The sequence below is a fragment of the Akebia trifoliata genome, chromosome 3 (assembly GCF_017979445.1).
Source record: "Akebia trifoliata isolate Shusen 1 chromosome 3, ASM1797944v1, whole genome shotgun sequence".
Classification (NCBI taxonomy): Eukaryota; Viridiplantae; Streptophyta; class Magnoliopsida; order Ranunculales; family Lardizabalaceae; genus Akebia; species Akebia trifoliata.
In genome coordinates this window covers 58372386-58397691 of record NC_141377.1, presented here as the reverse complement: position 1 = coordinate 58397691, position 25306 = coordinate 58372386, and the positions used below count along the sequence as shown (strand labels likewise).

General features: G+C 34.2%; 2 protein-coding genes and 1 non-coding gene across 6 annotated transcripts in view; 1 reads left to right on the top strand and 2 right to left on the bottom strand.

The window, feature by feature from the left end:
- Positions 1-893: 893 nt before the first annotated feature.
- LOC147408377 (small ribosomal subunit protein uS3x-like) lies at positions 894-5396 on the bottom strand. The gene is made up of 6 exons (XM_086437360.1): positions 5204-5396; positions 4919-5066; positions 3797-3968; positions 1741-1795; positions 1455-1586; positions 894-1241 (listed from the first exon to the last, which is right to left on the bottom strand). Exons 1-6 carry the CDS (start codon positions 5231-5233, stop codon positions 1080-1082), a joined length of 699 nt encoding a protein of 232 aa, XP_086293486.1. The 5' UTR covers positions 5234-5396; the 3' UTR covers positions 894-1079.
- Positions 2821-2987, bottom strand: LOC147408378 (small nucleolar RNA snoR143). Its single transcript, XR_015177138.1, has one exon. It is a non-coding gene; the product is annotated as a small nucleolar RNA snoR143 (small nucleolar RNA).
- A 6293-nt stretch (positions 5397-11689) lies between the features above and the next one.
- The window catches only part of LOC147408376 (DNA (cytosine-5)-methyltransferase CMT2-like), a 32671-nt gene continuing 19054 nt past the window's right edge, over positions 11690-25306 (top strand). Inside the window, exons 1-9 of one of the 4 annotated variants that reach the window (XR_015177083.1) lie at positions 11690-12302; positions 13818-13852; positions 13948-14053; positions 19566-19673; positions 19764-19883; positions 22093-22180; positions 22945-23150; positions 23259-23324; positions 23423-23671. Coding sequence is in view for 3 of the 4 variants with exons in the window: in XM_086437358.1 (XP_086293484.1) it covers positions 12066-12302; positions 13818-13852; positions 13948-14053; positions 19566-19673; positions 19764-19883; positions 22093-22180; positions 22945-23150; positions 23259-23324; positions 23423-23671 (1215 nt within the window). In the remaining variant the exon portion in view is untranslated. The remainder of the gene's footprint in view (positions 12303-13817; positions 13853-13947; positions 14054-19565; positions 19674-19763; positions 19884-22092; positions 22181-22944; positions 23151-23258; positions 23325-23422; positions 23672-25306) is intronic. The other 3 variants (XM_086437358.1, XM_086437356.1, XM_086437357.1) reach the window with 3 other exon arrangements.

The window sequence follows — 25306 nt, the reverse complement described above, 5'->3', positions numbered from 1 at the left end:
AGTTTTTGCCCAATTATCATACCTGTTGGGATTGTATTAGGTAAATTTTTAGAATATCCTTACCTCAACCTCCCAAATCCTACCCATTGCCACGCCTAATTTGAAGACGCAAGAGCTTCCCCCCAACCAGTAAAAATTTAAGTTTCAGAATGAGCTTCCTTGTAAATACCTAGTATGAATTTGAAATATAGATCATAATCAAAGTTTCTTTATATTTGAAGTAGCAGCACAAGTCACACTCCATAATTAAATAACAATTAAAACAATCATATAGATAATCAAACAAACTTTAACAAAGGTCTCAAAAGGTAGACTACAAACAACAACAAAACAAATCAGAACTAATAAAACTAGGACGAATGAACAATCAATTAATCAATTTCAAACTAAAATAAAACCCTTGTCTAATCAAAATAAAACTGTTCAACTATTCTGTGAAGACGACGTGAAAATTGGAGTTTATACCTTATTTTTCATATGCATTTAATATTTAAAAAAAGGATAAAAAAGAAAACATAGGTCTAAACTGTAATTCAGATCTCATGCGTGACAATGACAATGAGCAATTCTTGAGCAAGTCTATCTACAGTCTGAATTATTGAGATGCACACCTTGCAAACCTTAGAGCTTACTTATCAAAAACAAACAAAGAAAAAAAGAAAAGAAAAAAAAATCTCTTCAGAGCTTCTTCAACAAACAAAAAATTGAAGGATTGTTTAAACAAAGTTTGATCAAGGTGTCAGAACCAAAACTCCAGCAGAAAATTAGCTCAACCTCATCAACACACAGCTTCCAATGTGATGCAACAAACACACTAACCATACATGAAAAACTTGTTCGACAAAACCGGCCAAAACACAGGGAAAGGAGCAGAAGAAACACAAAATACCAACTAATCAACAATCACAGAGATAGATCCCTCTCAAGAATCAAAACTGTTGCAAGCAGAAACAAAGCAGTCGCGTTCAAATTATCTGGAAAATTAACAAAAAGAAAACACACTTAACCAAAACAATCAACTGCTCTACCCAATCCAATAAATAATTTCTCAAACATTAATCACTGGAAAAGCATTTGTCTCATTGAGCAACTTCGATTAAATTGGTCACAGGCAGATTAATGAACTCCTCTTCATCTTTTGGGGTGTGGATGGTGACGAGATCTGGCAGTGGAGTTGTTGGGCCCTGTTTCCCCTTTGGGTCCCAGTCCAACATGATCTTCACCTTGATCCCAAGTACTCCCTGCATCCAACAACACTCATCATCAGCAATTATTCGATGGAACCAATTCCTTGAAAAATAAATAAAACCACCATTCTACTCGGTGTGCTGGTTAGTAGGGACAATATGAATTGAAGATACAATCCCAACCAACTTGAGATTGAATGTGAATATCAGCAGAACTCAAAACCTAAAATGCTACAAGAAATCATGTATTTTACACCGTCCACTGACCTGTCTCAGCAAAACATGCCTCACTGCCGAATCTATGTATTCATTTACTGGCTGACCAGAAGAGATCATGTACCCATCTTTGAACTTCATCGATTTGGCACGTTGTGCTCTGAGCTTTCCACTCACTATGACCTGTCAAAGAGCATCATGTACTAGGCTCAAAATATATTAAGCCCCACACCATTCTGTGCAACTAAGAATAGACTCCATTTTCACCTACCAAGAAAGAAAGAAAAAAATACCACTCAAAAGTACGATAAAGGAGCACTATGATCAAGAGTCTCACCTCACACCCTTTTGCACCACTTTCCATGACAAAGCGCAAGACACCATAACAAGCCCTAGAATGTGAAATGAGTTTAATCGTCAGGTAAAAGCAAATGAAGATGTTACGGGAAATGACATAAGTTTAGGATAAAGTTACTGTTTCCCATGTAATTCATGTCATTCTTAATGTTCAACTTTTTTTGGGCTTTAAATTCTCTTTTAGGTCTGTTGCTTATTTTTAGTACAACAATATGACAACAAATAGAATGATTGCCGGTAGAAAGATCAAGATTTAAGAATACGGTCGACTGTGGAACCATCAACATGGTTGTCCAGCTACTGCTGATATAACAGCTTTTGTTTTATGGATACTGGTCACCATCTCAAGGCCCCACTATGAGAATTAGACTGGTCTTTTGATACAAGTGCAAATAAGATATAAAATACACATTGAAACACTATCCCATGATTATACAAACACATCCACACAAATCAGGACTCAAAAATGAAACTCTGCTTGTCATCCCAAGTAATCCCTCTGTAATCAAATACAACAATACCTGACCATGACACATTCCTACGCATGTCTGTATCAACCAAGAAGTAGCGTTCAAATGTAAACCTCTTCCATTTCTCAGACTTATAGTTTAATATATATAATCTTCAGCAAAAAGGAATGAGATGAAATCGGTAGGTAAGAAGCATTTGGACCCCTTCACCTTTAGATATATCTCTATGGTTATCTGACCGTTGCAGATTGAACAGCTTGTGTTGTATGCACCCTCGTGGACGGTTTCTATTACTAAGGGCATGACAGATAACATTCACACACACTCAAACCCTGAAAGTGTAACTGCACATGAACAAGAACACATCCTTACAAAAACCTGCATGCCGGAAGTTAACTCTCTTATACAGACCATAGAAATACTTGCTGTTATTAGTCTTAGATTAATCCAACGTTCCAAAAGTGGAAGCAACTTGCAGGGCACCCACCACCTGTTGGCAATTTTTTCCTAAAGAATGAGGCATGACCAGGCAGTAATGGTTCTGCCTATTGAGGAGTTAAAAAAAAAAAAAAGAGCGGGAGAGGAGGGATAAATATGAGATGGAATCAGTAGACAAGTGGTATTTATAACTATTTACCTGTGGATCCATATCTACGGTTGTCTGGCCGCTGCCCTATTGAAGGGTTTTTCCCGTATGCATTGTTTTTTGAGGCCTCCCACGCTAGGTAGGAACGCCTTCACTATCCAACAAATGCAGGACCAGAAAATAAACATAAACGGATACGTGCAAATACAAGGCATATGACGCTCGCGTTTCAATGCAATTCACGAGGACCTGGCCTCAAAAGTATAAGACTCACCCCACTCACCCAATAAAAATGTAAACCTCAATGCTTCAGTAGTTGGGCAAGCAAAGCTTTGGGCTAAATTTTACATACATACATAGGTAAAAAAAATATAGTTTGAAAAAAAAAAAAAAAAAGTCTCATCTTCTAAAATTTTACTGCTTCATTGGATTCTAAAGTCTGTCTATCTTTTGTATTTGGATCTCACCACTAAAGGACAACAGACCATATGCTAAAATAACATGTCAATAGACAATTGAAGGACTAGAATCATTAATTCTGTGGGCTTTTGAAATAGACCTAATTGGGGTTAGGGTGGGAGTGCATCACAATTGGATGGCCCATGAAACAAAAGCAACATAAACTAGTGGCTAGGATCACTCGGCCATTACAATTTTCTTTCCAAGGCTTCATTGAGAAGTGGCCAACATTTCATGGGTCCTAGTTATGCCAACGAGTACCGCAGTGTAAGACGCGGACTATCTTAAGGAACCTCCAAGCCTAGAGTATTTTTCTCTCGCTCTTGTGCCATATTTCTAAATCATTAAGAGAACCACGAATTAAGCATTCATAGCTTTCGAAGTTGCATCTTGCAACATAACAAATGAAAATAACACCTGAACATATCATCGAGACAATAGACAGCAACTAAGATTTTGGATTAAAAACCTCAAATACTAAAAATAGTAGTAAAAGAAAAAAAACAAAAAAGTGGGGTTACCTACGAACAGCAAGACCTCCTAGAAGCTTGTAACGTAGGGACTCTGCCTGAGCAATTGCACAAAGCCCTCTATTATTGACTTTCTCAGCATACAATTCCACACTGTTCTCCGGAAACTTAAACCTCTTCTGCACCACAGAGGTCAATTCCCTGATTCTTCTCCCCTTCTCACCTACAGATAAAGATTACATATCCCCGTTCATTTCTTCAATCTCAATATCATTTCTCTTGGAAATTAAGGTAACCGATGTGACACATCTAAATTGTTGATTGAGCTAGACATGATTCTACTTTGATAGGTTAACAATCTAGAACATAAATAAACATTTATTGTATTTTTTTTCCCTCTACACCTTCCTCGCTTCGACGAAAACAACTCTGGTCAGAATATATGATTGGTCCCCCACCCCCCAAAAAAAAAAATTTAATAATAAATTAAGTAATAATAATAACTTATTGATTCTCAAGTTGAGATTGTCTCTTATATGTACAAAACAAACAACATATATAACTCTTATCTGGTTCTGTCTATGCAGGAAAAGATTTATTCATGCACCCAAACAATCCTTACCTCCCTCGCCATCCATCGTTTAAAGCTTTAACTACAAAAAAAAAAAAGAACTCTATAAACGAAAACTAAAGGCATTTTTGTGTGCCTTAAACATTAATTGTGGACTTCTGAACGTGATTGGCATTGCACACTAGGACGACGAACATGGAGATCCATATCAGTACTGTTTTTAGAGCATGTTTCTATCAACATTCAATTTTGATTTAGATAGTCACAAAATTCTCTGAATCTTTTATAAAAACTTAAAATTCTCCAAATAAGGGATTATCCAATTAAATCAGGAAATCAACGACTTGTCGGCGATTATCGGTCAATTACAGAATATGGTAACAATTTTACCCTTCACGCTCAAAATTTTATTTTCTTGATCCTTCAAATTTCAAGAACAATATAAGGTTTCTAGGCACGTTAAAGATAATGGGTTTCAGATTCTTACCAAAAACATTATCTTTAACGAAACTTTCTCGAATTAAACCCCACACATAATAATCACCGAATCCGAACTTAGTTACCATGATTTTGAAAGCTATTACTGTATAAATTTACCATACCGAGAACATTCTGTGTTCTTGTAGCTCGGATGATGATCTCAGTGCGCATCGGCGTGACTCGAACCTCGACACCCGAGTACCCATCCTCTGCAAGCTCTCTAGTGAGCACTTCGTTGAGTTCTGCAAAGAAAACTCCATCTGCCACGAACTAAAATCACAGAAAACACGAAAAAGGAAACAAGATCGAATCTAGGGTTAAGATATGGGCTTCTATGAAGAGAGATTAAATGAGAATTAGGGTTGTGGATCTGGATTTGGGATTTGGGATTTAGAGGGGGTACTAACCTTTCTCTTTTTACTCATTTGAGTAGCCATGGTTGATGCTCTGATGAGGACGAAGTCGACGAGACCTTAATCTCAGAACCGTGAAAACCCTAGATCCCAGTTAGTAGGATTGAGGAATCTCGAGATAGCGTTACAAGGCATACAAATATGGTTTATAGTGGGTGGTCTCCAAGATTCGAACTTCTAAATGCCATGGACGGTATAGGACTCTTGGTAGGGTATGTTTGATTGCATACGAAAAATAAAGTGGAAAATCATTTTTCATATATTTAATTGCATTTTTACATGAAAATTTATTTTTCACCCTTCTTTAAAATTACCATAAAATCTAAATTTCATTTTGATTTTATTTTTTCACTTATACCCATAGAAAAATAAAATTCACCCATATTTTTCATTCTTAAATTAAAATCTTAACTTCATCTTTTCTTCTTCCCTACTATCACTACCATAATGCTTGCCAGCTACTTCAACAAATCTTACTTTATGAATCAGGTGAGTATGACTAACTTAGTAAGGTTTAAAATCTTAAGAGGGTTGTTGAGGTCACATGGATTATCAAATTGTTAATCACCACGGTCTTCTAGATTTAGTGAAAAAAAAATTATATTCAAATTTCAAAATTCAAAAAATAAAACCTTTATGAGCTTCATTGTAGATGTTGAAAATGGATGGCTCCCAAACTCCCAAATTTAAAATTCAAATTCAACGATAAAATTTAATTTTGTATATATATATATATATATATTTTTAAGGTCCTAGAATTTTGTCCTTTATAATCCTATAACACATCAGATCATGTTTTTGAACGCAAAAAATTGATGTGTTTAGAATCAACTCGAAGGTATATTAAGTAACAAATTAATTATATAAATTTGAATTTTATAACGTGGATCCCCATTACAGGGGTTGCTCCGTAACAAACTTGATAAAGTGAGATTTGGTGGGCTATAAACCTCATAAAATAAGATTTCCTTGGAATTGTCAGAACTCTATGAGAGTTTTTGTAATAAAACTGCAACAGTTGGGTCTGTCGGGTAAATCTCTCAACAAAAAAAAAAAATTAGAACAATAGAGAATTCGGCAGTTTTAAAATGAATAGTGAGTTTGAATCGTAAGTTCGTCAAAAGTTGACCATTTTTTCGTAAATATACCTAAGATATTCAACAATTTTACAATAATAATAATAATAATAACGGGAAAAAAAAAACTTGAGATTGAACGTTCTATTGATGAAATTATATTGAAATTGTTAGTTTGGAAGGATGAAGATAGAAACGTGAGAAAGAAAGGAAACATGTTGGAGAGAATAAAAGGGGTGTTAAGATGATTGAGTTACCTTAGTTGACTGATTTTCTTGGCACTATAATATCTTTTGAATATACCAACTATCTATAGCGAGCTTTTAAATAGACATATATTTTTTAGGATTAATGCTGGAGTGATCTTAGTGGGGGACATCTCGACATGGTGGTGTGCGCATGCTCGTAGATGCATTTTCTCCGAGAAACAAGAAAAATACATCCATGGATATGTGTGTGCCACCACGTCAAGATGTCCCCTATTGAGGTAACTCTACCATGGCTCATTTTGTAATTGAGAGAAAATTAACCTCTCCCAAATTAATCTCACTGTTATACTATAGATTAAGAGTCGTGCTAAAGTAACATTAATATTGACGTCGATTCTAACATTGCTGATATGGAGGTGCACACATAACATATATGCTTTTTAATCATACCTTGATGAAAAGCATCTATGGTTCTGCATCCACATCAACAATGTGAGAATCGATGTCAATTTTTATGTTACTTCAGCATTTTTCATAAATTAATATAGTCATCTCAAGAAATATAAAGGATTTTATCCAATACTCTGTGACTTCACATGGTATCAGAGCCATCAACTTAACTCCTTATTTGTTTTTCTCCTCTCAACTAATCTCTTGTAATCTCATATTTCTCTTTCAAATGGCTACATCATCCTCAACTCTTCTCTTATCTTTCTCGTTTTTTTCAAAGTTTTCCATTGTCGTTTTAAACCCGTATTTAACACCTTTATGTTGCTTATACACTTAGCACAAGTAACCCTTCCTTCCTCTCAACCTTCCATCCATCTACATAACAAACCACAGTCCATCTGGAAGTTGTTGGTCTTCTTACTAAAACCCTTTTTATATCCTAGCCTAATTCCATATTTGGCCCAAGTTGTGTCAACTTTGATGGCAAAACACAACTTTTCAAATTTAACCGGGGTGATTTACGGAAGTATGCATTGAAAATTGAAAAATATCAAAACAATACATTATTCATTATAATTTTGAATGTTTACCATTTTCGAAATTTAAATATTTCATTAAATTGTGGGGAAATATAATTGTTTTATAAAACTAAACTCTTTTTAACTGTTTTACTAGAATTAAAACGGGAAAGTATTTACTATTTTATAGAATGGGAAAAATAAATTCACTTTAATGCAAATATTTTAATTTTAAAATAAAGTAATATATCACCCATATTAGAGTAAATGATTGGGCCCATGATAAAGTCGCATTGAGACCATCTAAGACCCAAAAGAGGCAATGGTCCTCGAGCCCACAATGGAACCTAAATTGATCCCATTTTAAGGCCTAAAAGATTTCTTTAATTAAATTCTTACCAAGCTGGGAGCTTCCCAACGTGTACCATTCATCACGTCCATAAGTAGGCAAATACATAAGAGCTGCGAGCCAATACGACGTCTGCATGCACAGCTTAGTTAGAAGCCCAAGATGTTTTAAACACTGACTAAATTGTGCCACGTAGACACCATTCCTATTTGTATGAACAACACCACACTAGATCTTGAGTCGATACCTAATTCATGCAAGGATGATTATTTGAAAATTCGTATATAACTCGAGATCTATCTTGTGAACTTCCTATCATTTTTTTGTTTACTTTCATTGTCTCGAACTTCTCTCCTATGGTCTATTTATCAAAATTACTCTGACACACAAGTTAGGGCACAATCATATGATATTTTTGTGTCAAATATCAAAATAACTCAATTATGTTGATGTTGCTCTTATCCATAGATTATTTTTTATTTTTTCCTCTTCAATCTCTATCTCTAATAAATTGTATTTCCTTTAACATTTATCTTCAATTGATCTCTTTCTAACTTTGCATCGTTTACATGTTTTTACTAGTCTTTTGATTTGGACAATTCTAGAAAAGAACTTTCTCACAACGATCCCAAACTATATGATGAGTTCATGTCTCATACTCTCTGCTATCAACCTTTGGGCCTCTGGTTTTTATCTAGATTTGAATCCATATCCGAACCATTTTTTTTCCACTAAAACAAGAATGACACAAATTCCTTGATTGGGCCGAGTTGGATTGGGTAATTTCAGATCGTTTAACAATTTTTTATTTTTTTACTTTACTAGTATACTACTCTATTTTACCATTACAAAATTTTCATTTTATAAGAATGCATATTGTATTGAAGCAGAAGAAAATGACATTAAATAAAATCTCAAAAGTATAATTTTTAAACCAATTTATTATTGGATCCAGGCGAATATAGGGATAGATCAAACTCGACCCATATTCGACTCGGATCAAGGGACATCAAAATCATATTTAACCCTTTGTTTCGAATCTCAGTCAAGGGTTCATACCCGCTAAACTTGGTTTAGGATCACTTGGATTTTGGGTCAAGTCGTACCCATTTTATGCCCAGCAAGTCCATGGTTTTTCCATAAAACATGGAGGGATGTGTTTAAATCGCCCCAAAAATAAGGGTTGAAGTGAGGGTATTTCAAAATTTTAATAATCTTCTGTTAATCATAGTGGAGTCTCAAATATATGCGAAAACTCGTCAAAATTACCCTAATATTTGTCCAAAAATATTTAACAACCAATCAAAATCAAGTGGCGGTTTCTACCTAACTTGGTCTACCATGTTATTTCTAGTTTCATGAATTTGTTGCACTTGTAATTCTTTATGGAAGTTAGGAAATGCAAGCTGTGTGACTTTACCGTTAGATAATTAATTCAAGTACTTTACCTTCAATCGTAGCTATTAACAAAATAGTTAATCTACAATCAGATTTGAGAAAAAATAATAAAATCTTAGCACCCAATTACTCAATAATGGTGTAAGTATGGCTCACCTCCTTAGTATTGTACTTTGTAGAAAGATTTGTATTTCGTATAAAGATAAAATAGTATTCCATTTGAACTTGACACATGGCACCAAAAGTACAAATCTTGTAATAGATATGATCTAACATAGTTTTAAGGGAGCATACTAAGTGCATATATCTAAATCTTAGTGGCTCAACCCCAAGGAGTTGGCTCAATGGCAATTTCTGATCGATAAACAGTTAATGGCCATAGGTCATGAGTTTGATACCTAGTATTGGTATATAGGTCATGAGTTTGATACCTAGTATTGGTATTAATTCCTCAGGGGCCACCCGCAAGGGTGCACTGTGCGGGCAATGCACATGCCTCAAGACCAATCTTGGATAGGACCATGGTCTATGAACTAGGCAAAGCCCGGATAAAGGTCTGGTCCATTATCTTCAGGGATACCCAATTATCACAAAAAGAGAAAAAAATGGTGGATGACATGTCTCAATTGTAAGAGGGGAGGAAGAAAATGTAATGTTTGACTTATTGAATCTTGATAGAATGACTTTTTGAAGTTGAAGATGTAATTGTTGGGTTCATGATAAACCCTTTGCACAAATCTTTATCTTGTTCTCTCCCTTCTTTTACTGTATTTGTCACTATGTTCTTAATCAAAGCAACATCAATTCAAAGGTCTATGATTGATGGAGGAATCTAATGATTGATAGCATCTTGAATTTTTAACTCTATACTCTATAGGTTTGTATGATTGCAAGAATCTTGTTTATGAATAAATTTAAATTCTAATGATATTTATTTTTTTATATTTTTTTTTTTGCTTTGATAAGCCACACGTACCATCCATCTACACATTATTGTAATAAATATACCACTTTATGTGGAAGGGCATGTAAAGACTCAAAGGTGTGACTTGGGAGTATACCTAGTCATCCTTACCATCTCAGTTAATCCTTGATGGGTGATTCTAATGATCACTTGAAAATGAATTATTTCGTTGGATATAGAATTGAGTTTCAAGGATAATTTGTGAAAAAAACATCAAGAAGTGAAAAAAACTTTGAAAAGAGAAGTCCACTTCAAAATTTCGATACAACCCTCTTCTTTGGATTGCACGTGCATATCCAAGCAGGTATCCCAAATATTGATGAAGAGGTTAGGATGTGAAATAAATACAAAAGCCACTTGTCAAGTGGCAAAGAGAGGGTTCTACTAATATTTTGAAGTGGGATGCCCGCTTCAAAGTTCAAAGTCGGACTTTCAACTAGTAAAAATCATTTTCTAGGGGGTGGGGTGGGAAAATCATTTTGAATGAGAAAATGCACAACCATACACCAGAAAATCATAATTTTCATGGAAAATCCTTTTTCTACCCATTTTCTATGCCCGAACATATATACTTTAATGTTTTTTCACACCTAACTTACTTGCTTAGCAAATAAAAAAAAAAAAAAAGAAAAAAAGGAAAAATATTTAAAGGACCCTTCCAGAAGGGGGGTTCTGTCTAAATAGTCATTAAGTTTTGCGCGTTAGCTTGACAAGACATTTAGTAAATTTTTTCTTTCTTAATGGCCCCTTGTATCATCCAGTTCATAATTTTTACTATCAAACTTGATGTTTTTTTATTTAATGTTGAATTCACATTTTTTTTACTGTTGAACTCACTACTAATTACTGTCGAGTTCTCCACTTTTTATTTATTGTCGAACTCAACACCCTTTTAATTACCATCGAGTTTACCATTTTTTCAAATAAGAAGTTTTGAACTCAATATTGATAAAACCCACAAATTTTCAATTTTCGAGTTTATTCGACTAAAATACATGGAAAGATCGATTAAAAATTTGAGATAAGTTTGTTTAAATGATTTCAACCTAAAAGAATCATTATTGATCGATTTTCATAAAAAACTAAGAAATAAAGTTGAAAAAATCATAATTTTTTTTGTTTACGTTCATTTTCAAAATATTTGAAAAAATCATTGAAAATAACTTATTATTCTTTCTTAAATCCTTTATGACGGAATGAACTCTAAAAAATTCCATTGAACTGTCAAAAATTCAATTTTTGGATGAAAATGATGAATTCGAATGATTAGACATTCAATCGTAAGAAATATGGGAGATGAGGTCCATAAACTATTTAAAAAGAAAAAAAATTACTAAATGTCTTGCCAAGCAATCCTTAAAAATTTAAGGACTATTTAAAAATAAATCCCTCCATGAGGGTCCTTTAAGTAATTCCCCCTCTCGAAAACAAAAAAAGAAAAAAAAAAGAAAAAAAAGAAAAAAGAGATTCCAATACATTCGGAACCGTGAATCATGTATCAACAGCATTGGGTCAGGTCTACTGTCTCAATTGGAAGCCCAAACTGCAAGCCCTAATATCAAAAGTTCCATTTTTGGTAAATTAACAACCTCTTGCTTGTATTGCCTTCAAATTTCATTAGGGTACGTGCTATATTGCGCATAAGTGTGCATTATCATTCCCTATTATTTCGCTACGATTGGCCAATTCAGATAGATCTCCACTCCCGCCAAAGCTTCGTCTGTCCCAAAAAGCCAACGGAAGAAGATAGTGCTTCAAAATAACTTAAATAATATATAAATAACTTTAATTTCTTCTCTGTTCTTAGTGACAGCTAGAGACGCTCCTCCTCATTTCTTCACCAACTCTCGAAACCCTAGTTTTCCAAGCTAGGGTTTTAGCTTATCGTCGCAATGACGAACCAGAAGATCTTGAGGAGATCACCAAGAATCTTGGAATCATCTCCTTCAACTCCTTCTGTGGTTGAAAATGGCGGATCTTCTCTCAGATCCCCGCCTTCCAAGAAACCGAAGATCTCCTCTCCTTCGAAGAAATCACGAAGTAAATCGAAGAATGCGTGTTTCTTCGTTGGAGAGCCGATCCCAGCTGACGAAGCTAAGAAAAGATGGCCTTGGCGTTACGAAGAAAAGGTGAAAATTTTAGAATTTCCTGCGCTTAATTTGGATCTACATTGCTTTTATACGACCTAGATTTGATCTACATTGTGAAAAATCTGAAGAATAACGATTTTATCTGTCGTAGCAGTGAAAATCTGAACCAAAAATGAGGCATTTTTATTATGCACCAATATATCCATCTACATTGGCGCAGAATCTATTAACCTTGATTTTCGCTACAGGACGCACTCAATATTATCCCTTAATTCTCTGTTCATCACCTTTACCAAAGCCCTACAATTTTTTTTTTTTTTGGGTAGTCTGGGTGAATCATTTTTTCCATTGGTAGATGAATCTGTGAGAGATGCATCATATTATGATGCATGAGATACATTTTATCATAGTCAATGTATCTCATAATAAAAGGAAGGTTGAGGTGGTGATTGATAATAAAATATTTAGTAATATCTATTAAGATATTCTAAATTAGGAATTATAGATAACATCTATATTAGGCAAGTTTCTAATATCTTGGTTGATGATAAATACCTTAATAGTGTTTATGTAATATTCATCTAAGAATTATCAATAAAATTAATTTTATGCATGGTATCAAAGCTCAAGCTCCACTGAGCACATCGATCTTGGTGAGCCGTTCTTCGGCGATGGGGTCATCGTCAGACCTAAATCTCTTCCCCCCCTTACTATTGTTCTAGTTTTCTTCAATAAAAATCACACGTCCTTTTATATCTCTACGAATCTCCTATATCGAAACATTCATCTCTCACAATCTCATTTCTTTTTTTCTTATCTAAAATCTCTCCAATGAGAGTTATTTTATTTAAACCGCATAATCCTTTTTTGTATGCTCTTGGAAGAGATCATGATAGATCTTGTATCGTAAGCCACCAGCTCTGACAAACTAAACTAAAGAGCGAGAGGCGACAGTGATAGACTTTACAAACATGCGATGACCACCAAGAACTAAGATTGGATTTTGGGCGATCTAATAGCATATCAACTGATGAGATCGAGAACATTCATTCAAAGAAACCAATTGCATACTCTTTCTTCAAAAGACCATGCAATTGAGGGAGGATGTAAGAGATGCATCATATTATGATGCATGACATACATTGTATAATTGTAAATGTATCTCATAATAAAATGAAGGTTGAGGTGGTGATCGAGAATACAATATTTAGTAATATCTATTAAGATATTCTAAATTAGGAGTTATAGATAATTAGTATATCTAAATTAGGTTAGTTTCTAATATCTTGGTTGATGTAATAATCTCTATAAATACCTTAATAGGGTTCATGTAATATTCATCCGGGAATTATCAATAAAATTAATTTTCTACAGAATCTTGTTAATTTCATGTTTGGACCTGGGATGTGGTTAAAAGTAGTTCTTTTTCCTCCATTATTTTCTTCCTCTTGTTTTTAATTTTTATATATTTTAAATCTTTATTTTTAAAATTTTTAAATTTTAATACAAAATGCTGATGTGAAAATTTGATTAATGATGTCATATGTTTTACAGGGTAAAAAGAGTAAGGGTCGAAGTGTTATGCCTAAGTGAGTAATAATCTACAAATTGTGTTTTTTTTAATACATTTATCCTTCTTCCCCTTTCTTTACTCGCTTAATATTGTGCATGCCATTTTCTACAGTGACGATGATGATGACGACGAAATGATTTTGAATGTGAAATTTCATTATGCTCAAGCTCAAGTTGAAAAGTGTATTTTCGACATTGGAGATTGTGCATATGTAAAGGTAGATCATTTTTGTTTATCAGCCACCAAGTTGTTTTAATTGCTTACTTTTCTTAGCAGTTATAAAATGTTTAGAACTAGAGTTTGTCCATGCCGTGGGGTTAAGGGGAGTTAAAGACGAAAAATAATAAAGTTGGACATGTATTATAAAGAAGGGGGGGGGGGGGGAGGGGAAAGACAATAAAGTTGGAGGAGTAATATTGGAAAATGTCAGAAGAAGAAAGAGAATAAAGTTAGAGGCATTTTGGAAAGAGGAAGAAGAGAAAGGGAAGAAAGACCAAGCATGTCCTAAAAATATGTTGTTAGGGGGGGTGGTGTAAATCTTGAGACAGAGAGTGGGACTATTGTTGTGTTTTATTATATTGAAATTGTCAATTGATCTGACATGGTTGATTAAGAAGATTCTGAATACTACCAAATTTCATTTGCTTCTAATTTTTATTCCTGTATTGATATCAATGTGGACTGCGCGAACATGGATTTTCTTAGACCAACAACTGAAAGCAAATAAAATAAACCAGACAAATCAAAAAAGAAGAAACGGTGTATGTGGATCTATTGGTTTGGCCTGCGTTTGTGGTATGATTTTAGAAGGATATTTATACAAGTCACTATGATTTTTGCCATACTATCGGTGGTCTCATTTTTGGTGAATTGAGAGGGACTAAACATGTGGTTGGATAGACCTTTTGATGAATAAGAGGTGCAAAAAACTAGGGGTGCAACTTAATTTGGTTAAAACTGAAATCGAACCAAACCGTGAGTTTTGAGTTGGTTCGGTTTGGATTGATTATCGGTTCGATTCTGGGTTAATAAAATGAAGAATCGATTGATTCGGTTCGGTTCTCGATTCAGGCATTGTAAAGAACTGAACCAAATCGGGAATCGGATATATAATATACAATGGTGTATCCAACGAAGCATTCCAACACTTTCCTTTTAAATAATATTATATTACTTCTATCATAATTCATTTCAAAAAGGTAAAGTAAAAGATAGACTGTCTCCACCAATTTTCTTTTACATAATATTATATATTATATTCCTTTGAAAGAGGAAACTCAAGTAAAAGACAAACTGTCTCCAACAAAGCAGTCCCAATGTGTTTATTCTCCAACCAAAAAGTGCCATGTACAGGTAGACACTGTTCATCATAAAAGGAAATACATGTCTTCCTCTCATCTCTCTTTCGTCTCTATACAAGGTAACAACCTGCAAGACTTGACTTTTTTTTGTTGCAATTTCTATCGTGGCTGCCTCTCAACTCCGACGAGTTCATCAGGTTATCCTTTTCTTTCTCTTTCTCTCAGTCTTTTTGTCTCATATATATATATATATATTGATTCACTCGTGAAACCATTATTCCAGATTTGATCCTTATCAAGGGTTATTTTTATCTAAGGGATTACGTCCTCAACAATCCATACCATAGCCCTCTAAGTTGCTTCAAAAACTCACATCCAAAAAAATAAAATTTCAGAAAAACAGTTTTTTTTTTTTTTGTAACTTGGTCCATGGTTTTGCAAGTTTTATGGCAACCCATGGAACCGACCTTCGTCGGTTCGGTTTTGATTTGGCTCTAAACCAAACCAACCTGAATCAAGTTGCACCCCTAAAAAAAACCATTGAAGACTTGGCTAGGGGCAAAACTTTGGGTCTAGATAGTTTTTCAGGGGTGTCATTTTTTTTTGAATTGCATGACAGGCAAGTCAAGATTTGGGATGAAATGGACATGGTGGATAAGTGTGTGTCAACAATCTCTATTTTAGTTTTGATAACAACTTTCTAGTTGGGTTCTCAAGAACTCCAAACGTTTGAGGCAGAGCGATCCGTTGCTTTCTTCTGCTCATAACTGTGACAAAAGCTTTTATCATAATAACAACTGGAGTAGTCGAGGAAAGGACAATCATGAGCTTTTAGGTTGGGAGAATGGTCCAATCACCTTTGATATATCTTTGTCAGATGATTGTTCAATCACTTCTCATATTTTTTTCGTCGATGATTGATTATTTTCGTTGAGATTTGAGGTTATTCAGTTGTAGTTATTTTTGAGGTGTACCTTAAGGTGCTTTGAGGGTATTTGGGGTCTGCTCATTAATTTAACTAAATCTAGATATTTAGGATAGGGGGTGGAGTTTTGGGAGCTATTGACTGTTTGTTCAGGATGCTAGTTGGGTAAGTTGTCATTTTCTTAAGAGGCTTCCTTTAGGGGTCAATTACAAGTTGAAGGTAGATTATGACTTGGTTATTGAACGTTGTGAGAACATATTGACCTCTTAGACATGAACATATATATCCATTGGGACTAAATTTGGGTTGATAGAAACATCATTTCGATTCTTTCCATTTTTTTTTCCCTGTTTATAATTTTGATGTCGGTAGCCAAGTGGTTGGAGAAGGGGGAGGGTGGATAACAAATAATTCACTTGATGACTTGGAACACGATTCGTGTTTTTGAAATTTGAGGAAGACTATGGCTAGGGAATTTCAAGGAGATAAACCATAAGTTGCTTGGAACTAATTGTGGAAAAATGGAAAGGAAATGGGTAATTTATGAAGAAGGGTGAATGAGCTTGCTTTAAAATAGGTTTAGGCTCATTAGTTAGATTTTGGGAGGGACTTGTGGTGCAGAATGTCACGCCCCAAAAGTTCAATCTGAATCCCCATGATTCCTAGTTGAATCCCGAGGCATGATATCTAACCCATATCATGATAATAAATTTATAGACATAACTTGAACAATATTTTTAACATAATAAGAGCGAAACTTTTGTTACACAAAACATATATTGAAATATTTGCATATTAGAGTATGAACAACATCCACATAACCCAATGTCACTGGAACATTTCTTAAGCTAAAAACTTTATACATATAAAAAGGATAGATACATACCATGTCAAAGCATATACGAAGATAGACCTCTAAAAAGATACTACTCTTAACTCTCACTAATCACCCAATGTAATAACTCCAAACTCCTCCCCTGAAAGCCTGGTCTTGTCATCAATCTGTCCTTCCTTGAAGTGGAAGCTCATTAGTTGTTGGTATATCTAAAATTTTTATTTGGTAGGGTGAGCAACAAGGTAGTTATTGAACAAGTTTCTTATAGTTCTAAATAATAGTCCTAAGTATGCAGATTAATCACACTAAAGCAGTTTAAAACTATGCAGGTTTTATTTCAACTATAGACATATTAACAAACTAGGATAATTGCATTTAAATAATTTATCTGAAATACTGTAAATGTAAATATCCGTAAATCATCTCGACATCCACATAATATATAATCAATGATAGTGTGTTAAATTAGAGGTTTGAGGATCACGACTGATGTGAACATCTCAGTCAAGATATGAATATGCTCCAGTACTTTACCGGTGTGGAACTCACTATTGATTCCTGATTCTGTGGCCAGTAAGGCAAACCACTAGGGGTTGTTGTTTATCAGGCTCAGGTTGGTCGTTTGACCAGGCCAATAGTGAAACATGCTTCCTTAACGCCGGTCAAATTTGTTTGACTACTCTAGATTGCTAATGATCATTGGCTAACCAACTTCGTCTATACCTATCGGGCGTGCATGTGAACATCAAATAACTCTAGTCTTATATAGGCACTACCTTTACACCTTGTTTTCTATTAAAGATAGAGGAGAATTTCCGGATTTGGAGAGGTGTTGATCTCCAACTAGGTTGATCAAACATCTCAATCTACATCTTAGAGTAGTGTTTCACTCAAGAAAGTTACGATTAACTATTCTTTATAGAAAGTATAATTAGTCTTTTTATTTCTAAAACATTAAACATCTTTATTTTTTTCTTCAAAACATAAATTAAACTGAAAAATAGCTCTCAGTATGAGTATGAATACCTCGTCCTTCATTAAAATAGCATTTCGTCACCATATACACCACATGGTAATGCTAGCCAAATATAGGTATGTAAAGCACACCTCGTGATCACGCGAGCTAAATCTATACCTTGTGATCATGCGAGCTACATCTAATGTACGTGGGTATTCATACACTATACATTCAACCAAACTAAGATACTTGTTCTCCAAGTCATCTGAATAAGTCTATAGTATCTCATTTGAAATTACGTCCTCTAATATTGTTTTGTTTTTATAATTTAAGGAAAACTTATTAGTTTGGTAATAGTTTCAAACACGGTAATGTAATTGAATTTTAAATAAGTTTCATCTTACTAAACTTTGTCTTTTCGAAAAAATAAATCATTTTTATATATACTTTTTCTAACACCAAAATAAAATTTTATTTAAATTAGTTAGATACTTAGAATCTAGGCAAAAATAATCCAAGTCGAGTAAAATTTAGGTCTAAACTTATAAATTTTATGATTTACAACTTTGTAGACGAAGCTAAAGTTAAATTCTTAGTGATTTATACTTAATTTTTTTATTTTTTATTTTTATGGATTACTACTGTCCAAAATTTCCAGCAACATAGTTTCTTATGAAAATAAAGTAAAATTTAGTAAAAATACTTATGGATTGTTGCTATCCAGAATTTCCAGCAACTTAGTTTGTTATGAAATTTATGAACAACTTGTAAAAACACTTATAGACTATTGTTGTCCAGAATTTCTAGCAAATTAATTTGTTGTGAACCTTATGAAAAACTTTGTAGAAAACATTATTGTTGCCTAGAATTTCTAATAACTTAGTTTGTTGTGAAACTTATAAAAAACTTAGTAAAAACACTATTATTGTCAATAATTTTCAGCAACTTAGTTTGTTGTGAACAAGGTAGAGTAGGTGCTTGATCATCAATTCACTTAGATATTTAAATGTATAAATCAAGCATGTGGAGTAGGTGGTTAATTATCAATTCACATGCTTAGATATCTAAATTTATAAATTAAAAATATGGAGGAAGTGTTTGATTCTCAATTCACTTACTTAGATATTTAAATGTATAAATCAAGCATGTGGAGTAGGTGGTTGATAATCAATTCACATGCTTAAACATTTAAATGTATAGATCAAGAATGTAGAGTAGATGGTTGATTATCAAACCACAAAATGTATTTGTACTAAAGAATGTGGAGTAGGTGTTTGTTTAAATATTCTAAAGTATACATATAATATATAAACAAAATACTCATGTTCACCCTTGTTATACTATGATACCTTTCATATTTATAAGCAGAGCATGCTTGTCGTGAACTTTTTTATATTAAGATGGAAAGACATCATTTTACAACGGTGGTAACTATAACAACATTAAAAAATTTGAAACCTTAATTTTCATCTACATCAACAAATTCAATTCACTGCCAACTTATTTAGTTCTTTTATTTCCCTTTTTCTTTGAACAGGAGAAACATTTCATAAACTATTCGAGTTTTGTTAAATCCTTCAGTGACCATCTTGAACACTTAGTTCTCTTACCATAGTTGGTTATGTCAAAATTCATCATTGTAGTAATTGTGTACTACACGATATTGAATATTTTGAAACAATAATGATGTTGGCATGTTATGTTTTTTAGGGAAAAGAAGGAGGACAAAATTATGTTTGCAGGATCTTAGAGTTTTTTAAGACGGTGGAGGACGAAGACTATTTTAGGGCTCAATGGTTCTTCAGAGCTGAAGATACTGTAAGAATATTGATATTTTTGAATTTTATTTGGTCATGTGTTCTTATTTCTTCTAATACTTACTACTTACCATTTTTATGTATTTTTCAGGTTATGAAAGAACATGCCGCTTCCCATGACAAGAAGCGTCTGTTTTATTCCGATTTAATGAATGATAATTTATTGGATTGCATTGTTTCAAAAGTCAAAATCATTCAAGTAGCACCTAAAGTACGCTTCAATCTTGAATTTTACTTTTTTAAATTGAGTAATTTCCATTGTTATTTTTTAACAATCATTTTTGAGAGAGCATTACAAAACAATATACATATATATATACACGCTTGATAGATAGCCAAAATTGTATTGAAGGCATGAAAAGCACACAACATATATACATATACACGCTTGATAGATAGCCAAAATTGTATTGAAGGCATGAAAAGCACACAACACTGGGAAAACCTTTTTCCTTGGAATATAAAGAATAAAAGAGACCAAAGCTCCTTATGTGTTGTTAATAATACATTGTATACTAACCCCCTTCCCCCATTCTCAACATAGACGTCTACCATAATGCCACCAAATTCGTTAGTCATTCCAATTTTTAAGAAGTCACTCAATTGCACTATAGATCTCTTGAATTTTTTGATACGTAAAATTTTATTAACAAACAAAACACGGGTGGTTAAGGAGACCAACCTGCAAACAAGAAACAAACAAAGCGCAAAAGCCCAAACAACGGAACTAATCAAGGTTTAAATTACAAACTCAATCCCATACCATGAAGAAGTCTTCAAAGAAGATTCTTTTGAATTCTTTAAACACCATCCCTTCAGAAAACAATAGGCTCATGGTTGACAGATCTCTTGAATTGAATTTCACAGCTCTAGTACTAAAAAAATTATGGTACTATCTATGCGCTTCACCACCTCTCACAACCTCTCTCCCCCCCCCCCCCCCCCCCCCCCCCCACACACACACACACACACACACACACACACACACACACACACCCACACACACCCACACCCACACACACACCCACCCACCCACCCCACACCCCACACACACAAAAAAAAATCAAATTTATCTCTAGGCCAGGAATTGAAGTCACTTAGGTTGGGGAGCCCTTGAAAAGGTGAAGAGAGAAAGGAAACCTCTATACCTGCCAAGCAGCCCCCAACTATGTAGGAATAAAGGATGGATGAAGCTTTTGTCCTTAATTGTGTTCACATATCTCTATTAGGGAGCATTATCTTTTTTTTGAAAAGTAATTAGGGAGCATTATTCTTCTATGGTTCGTGTAATCCTTTTTGTATATCTTATCCAGCACCATTGTCCAGATGAAAGCTTGAGCCCTATGAGGTACTGCATGATGGGGAGTAGCTTTTGTAACTCATTAATGGGCTAGACAAATTTTAAGGATATACGTGTTTTTTTATATATTTATTTTAGGTTATTTTGGACCCCGAAGTATTTTTGAAATTTATTATTGTATATGTTAAGTTTAGTAGAAGAGTTTCTGCTGAATTATAAATTTTACTATTATTTTGGGAAAGTTATCTTGGACTACAATGTAGAGTCAAATTAGGACTCCTTCAGCTTTTACCAACTGGTCTTTTCTATTTAAACAATGTCATAGATTTTTTGGGAGACAATGAACGAAGGAGTAAGAAAAATTATAATTTTTTTTCTTCTGTTTATGGCTTGAATATTGAGGCATTCAACTTGGTGATACCATGGAAATCATTGGGCTGATTCTAAGTAAAATCTGTCATCTTTTTCTTTTTAATCCTATCTTTTTTCAGTTTTCTTTTATTTTCTGTCTTGAACCCATGAAGCAACCATCAGGAATCTTCAAACCCCATCAAGAGACCCATCCAATTCTCATTTCACCATAAATACCCCATACCGTTGACCTTTTCTTCAAATCTACCCTATACCCTATTTACCTAATCCTCTTTCATACCCCTAAACCTTATTACAACACCCTATTGCAAAATTTTGTAAATACCCTTTAAAATGTAGCCAATTGGCCTTGTGAAACCTTTCACAATGGCCAGTAAAACCTTTTGGGCCTAAAACCCTTTCTATAAATTTTATTTGTTCTTTGTCATCACTTAAGTAGACTTTCCCTCACCTTTCCTAGAGTAGAACAAACCTACATTCGATAAAAACCTAGGTTGTTCTACATGAATTTTGGTATTAGAGCTTAGGATTCTATTGTCCTACATCTCTGCAGAATGCCTATTGCATTCATGGATGAATCCCACCTAACCCACAAATCAAGCATATAATGAGCAGACTGAAAAAACTCCTTTCAAGGAACACTTCCAACATATGACAGTTTTCAGCATTGTTAATTTTTTTTTTTCCTGTTGATTATTTGCATCTCATTTTTGAACTTGTTAGTGACTAACTTGGTCCTTTGTGGCAGGTAGACTTGAAAGTAAAATTATCATGCGACTTTTATTATGACATGAAATACTCTGTGGAATATTCAACATTTTGCTCCATGGTGACTGGTAAGCTTGTGGTAGTAGTGATTAGTTATAGTATCAAGACTTGTTGGCTTAAACTATTATAATTAAACTTTGACATCGGACCTAGGGTATAGCTAAACTAAGCACTAAGAGTTCATAAATTACATATGGACAAATTAATTTCACCACTCCTTTTTTATAGACTTCCTTTTCATCTTCCAGTCCGGAATTCTAATTAAACCAAATTCGTTTTAACTATTTCTTGAACCAATTTGGTATCTGTCAGACACTACCTTTTTAGGTGCTTGATAGTTTTTAAGCTGACTTACAATGGCATTCTCTAGAATTTGGATTCTTTGGAGTCTGCTTCTATTTTCAATATGTTTGGGTCTTAGGATGGAGTAGAACAAGACTAGTTCATTTACATTATTCATGGAGTGTACATGTTTCTTCTTTGAACACCTTGTTTTTGATGGGATAGCCTTGTGAAGGGGGAGGGGTAAGTCATTGGATTGCATTATATTTTGATCTTTTCCATGTGGGTTTCCTCACCCTTATTGTAATTCCTCTCTAATCTAGCACATAAGAGTCTTAATAAAAAATAAATAATATCCTAACAAGGACAACAATTTTAGTGATTTTTTCATGTTGGACACATGTTCCTATATACCCTAATAGATATCCTAACAATAATGTAGTGGTAACCTTCATTTGAGCATCAATTGACTTATGAAAGAGGGTTTTGGCATTCTTTTCTTGAGTCTTCATTTTGTTTTGATACGTTATGTGACTTTTCATTGCATCAGACAATCCTGCAGAAACCAGTGATTTATCCTCATCTAGTGGCATTGAGACAATCACTATGAATGGAAGTAAGATTGAGTTGGAGGAAATACCTTGTTCTGAATCTAACAAATCAGAGCTAGCACTATTAGATCTGTACTCTGGCTGTGGTGGAATGTCAACTGGATTGTGCCTTGGTGCCAAAGTCTCTCGCATAAATCTAGTGACGGTGAAGTTACATTTCAATCTTTCTCCCCCCCAAATTCAATAGTACTGTTGAACCAGCCTTTGAATTTTGTGATGGTCCTATCTAACTTATCATTAACCTTTTGCACAGAGATGGGCCTTAGATTTTAGTAAATCTGCCTGTGAAAGTTTGAGTCTAAATCATCCTGAAACACAGGTCAATATGCCTTATCTTTCGTGGAACTGTGGTCAAGTAGGTGTATGTTGAAATACTTGGAGCTATTTATGTTTTCATGCTTTTATTTTTTTTATCAGATTAGGAATGAGTCTGCAGAGGATTTTCTTGGCCTATTGAAGGAATGGGAAAAACTTTGCAGAAGGCATGTGGTTGACAGTGTAGGAAAGACACGCACATCTATGTCAAGGGTCTCAAAAATAAGTGAGACCAAAGCAGCCGCACATGATGATTCCGAGATTCCACCTGGTGAATATGAGGTTTACAGCCTTGTTGATATATGTTATAGTGATCCTAGTGATACAGGCAAACGTGGGCTGAAATTCAAGGTATAGTAACACTTCGATTTGTTTTAGGAGGTGTAATGCAGAATTACATACTCTTTATATTTGACACCATTTATTTTATGTTTAATTTTGGAATCCCTATGATTTGTTGAGTTTTGTTCATGGCTATTTTTTTTCCAGACATGCATGATCTACTCATGATCTTACTTTTTCTAGAGATCTTTATGACTTTCCTTTCTGCATCCATCAACTGGTTACACTCGATTATGAATTTTTATTCTACTTGAGTTATGCACTTGTAGCTTTAGGTACCACATGGGTGGGCTTGTTTGTAACCCAAGTTTCTAGATCTCAGCCCTTTATGACTTTTACTGTTTCAATTACAAAGTGATTCTAATTAGAAAATGAGTCTTGCATGACACTCAAAGCGTAAGTTGGGTTCAGTTTCATTCAGAATTGCACTTCACACTCACTTCTACTTAGCTACGGAATGTAGTTAAGTTCCAATCTTCAAAAGGAAAAAAAGTCAACCTAGAGGGTCAGAGGCAACATCCAAGGTTCGAACCAGACTCAGTCCAACCTAGGGACATAACACAAGAAATTAACAGAGCACAGGGAGATACAAGTTAACTAGATATTGTTCAAACATAGCCCTAAATTGGAATAATTACAAGAATTACCTTGATAGTATCATGGCCTTACCCTTATTAATGAGGTCTTAGTGGCAATTTACCTCTCATGTGTCTTGACAAACATTATTGTTATAAGGTTAAGGTAGTAATTTACCTGTAAGATCTTTCTAGAGAAAAGTTTTAGAGGTATAAGGGGACCTTGGTATATACCCCAAATTTATTTAAGGTGGATTTTAAAGTGTGATTTCCCAACCCACGTACCTTGGCATTTTTAGGGAATAAAATTACCTAGAGGTTATGGTGGTAAATACACCCTTTAGATATGTTATGTGTCCAAAGAGTCTAACTCACTCTAATTTGGAGATCCATGTGTCTTGTGTGGACCATTTTTGTAATAAACTTGATACAGGTCGGATATACCACATTGGACCTAAATCAATTTTGGATTTAGGTTTGGGCCTTTTGCCCCAAATTAACCATTGGTTATGTCTTTGATTCTTTTAATATTTTCTTTGGGATTTGAGCAATTTGGCGTGTCTACAAATCTAATAAGGGAGATAAGACACCTTTGACATTTTAAGTGCTAACATACACCCTGACCAAATGCCTCATAACCTAGATCTTTGATCTTTGAGCCATTGTGCTTTAATGAGAATGTAACATGTCAATTCAACTGAAGGTTATCTTATTATTATGTTTCTAAGAAATCAAAGGCTTTTCCTTGTGGTCAGAATATTTAATTAAGGATGTCCTAACTAAAGAAAGAACCCTTCCCCCCAAATCTTTTGTTAACTACCACCCTGACCAAACATCCTGTTAACTAGTTCAGCTTCATCAGCTTTATCTTGTTGACCGCTTTGGAAGATATCTTGTCCTCAAGCATATTTCCTCCTCATCATACCATTGACGTCCGTAATTGCTCAAATTAAGAGCACATACCTTGATGTATGTTATATTGTGGATGGTGTAGTCTTAGTTGATGAGACTAGAAAGAGAGTCAACACAAAACTAAAATTATGGAGAAAAGTGTTGGAGTCCGAGGGTT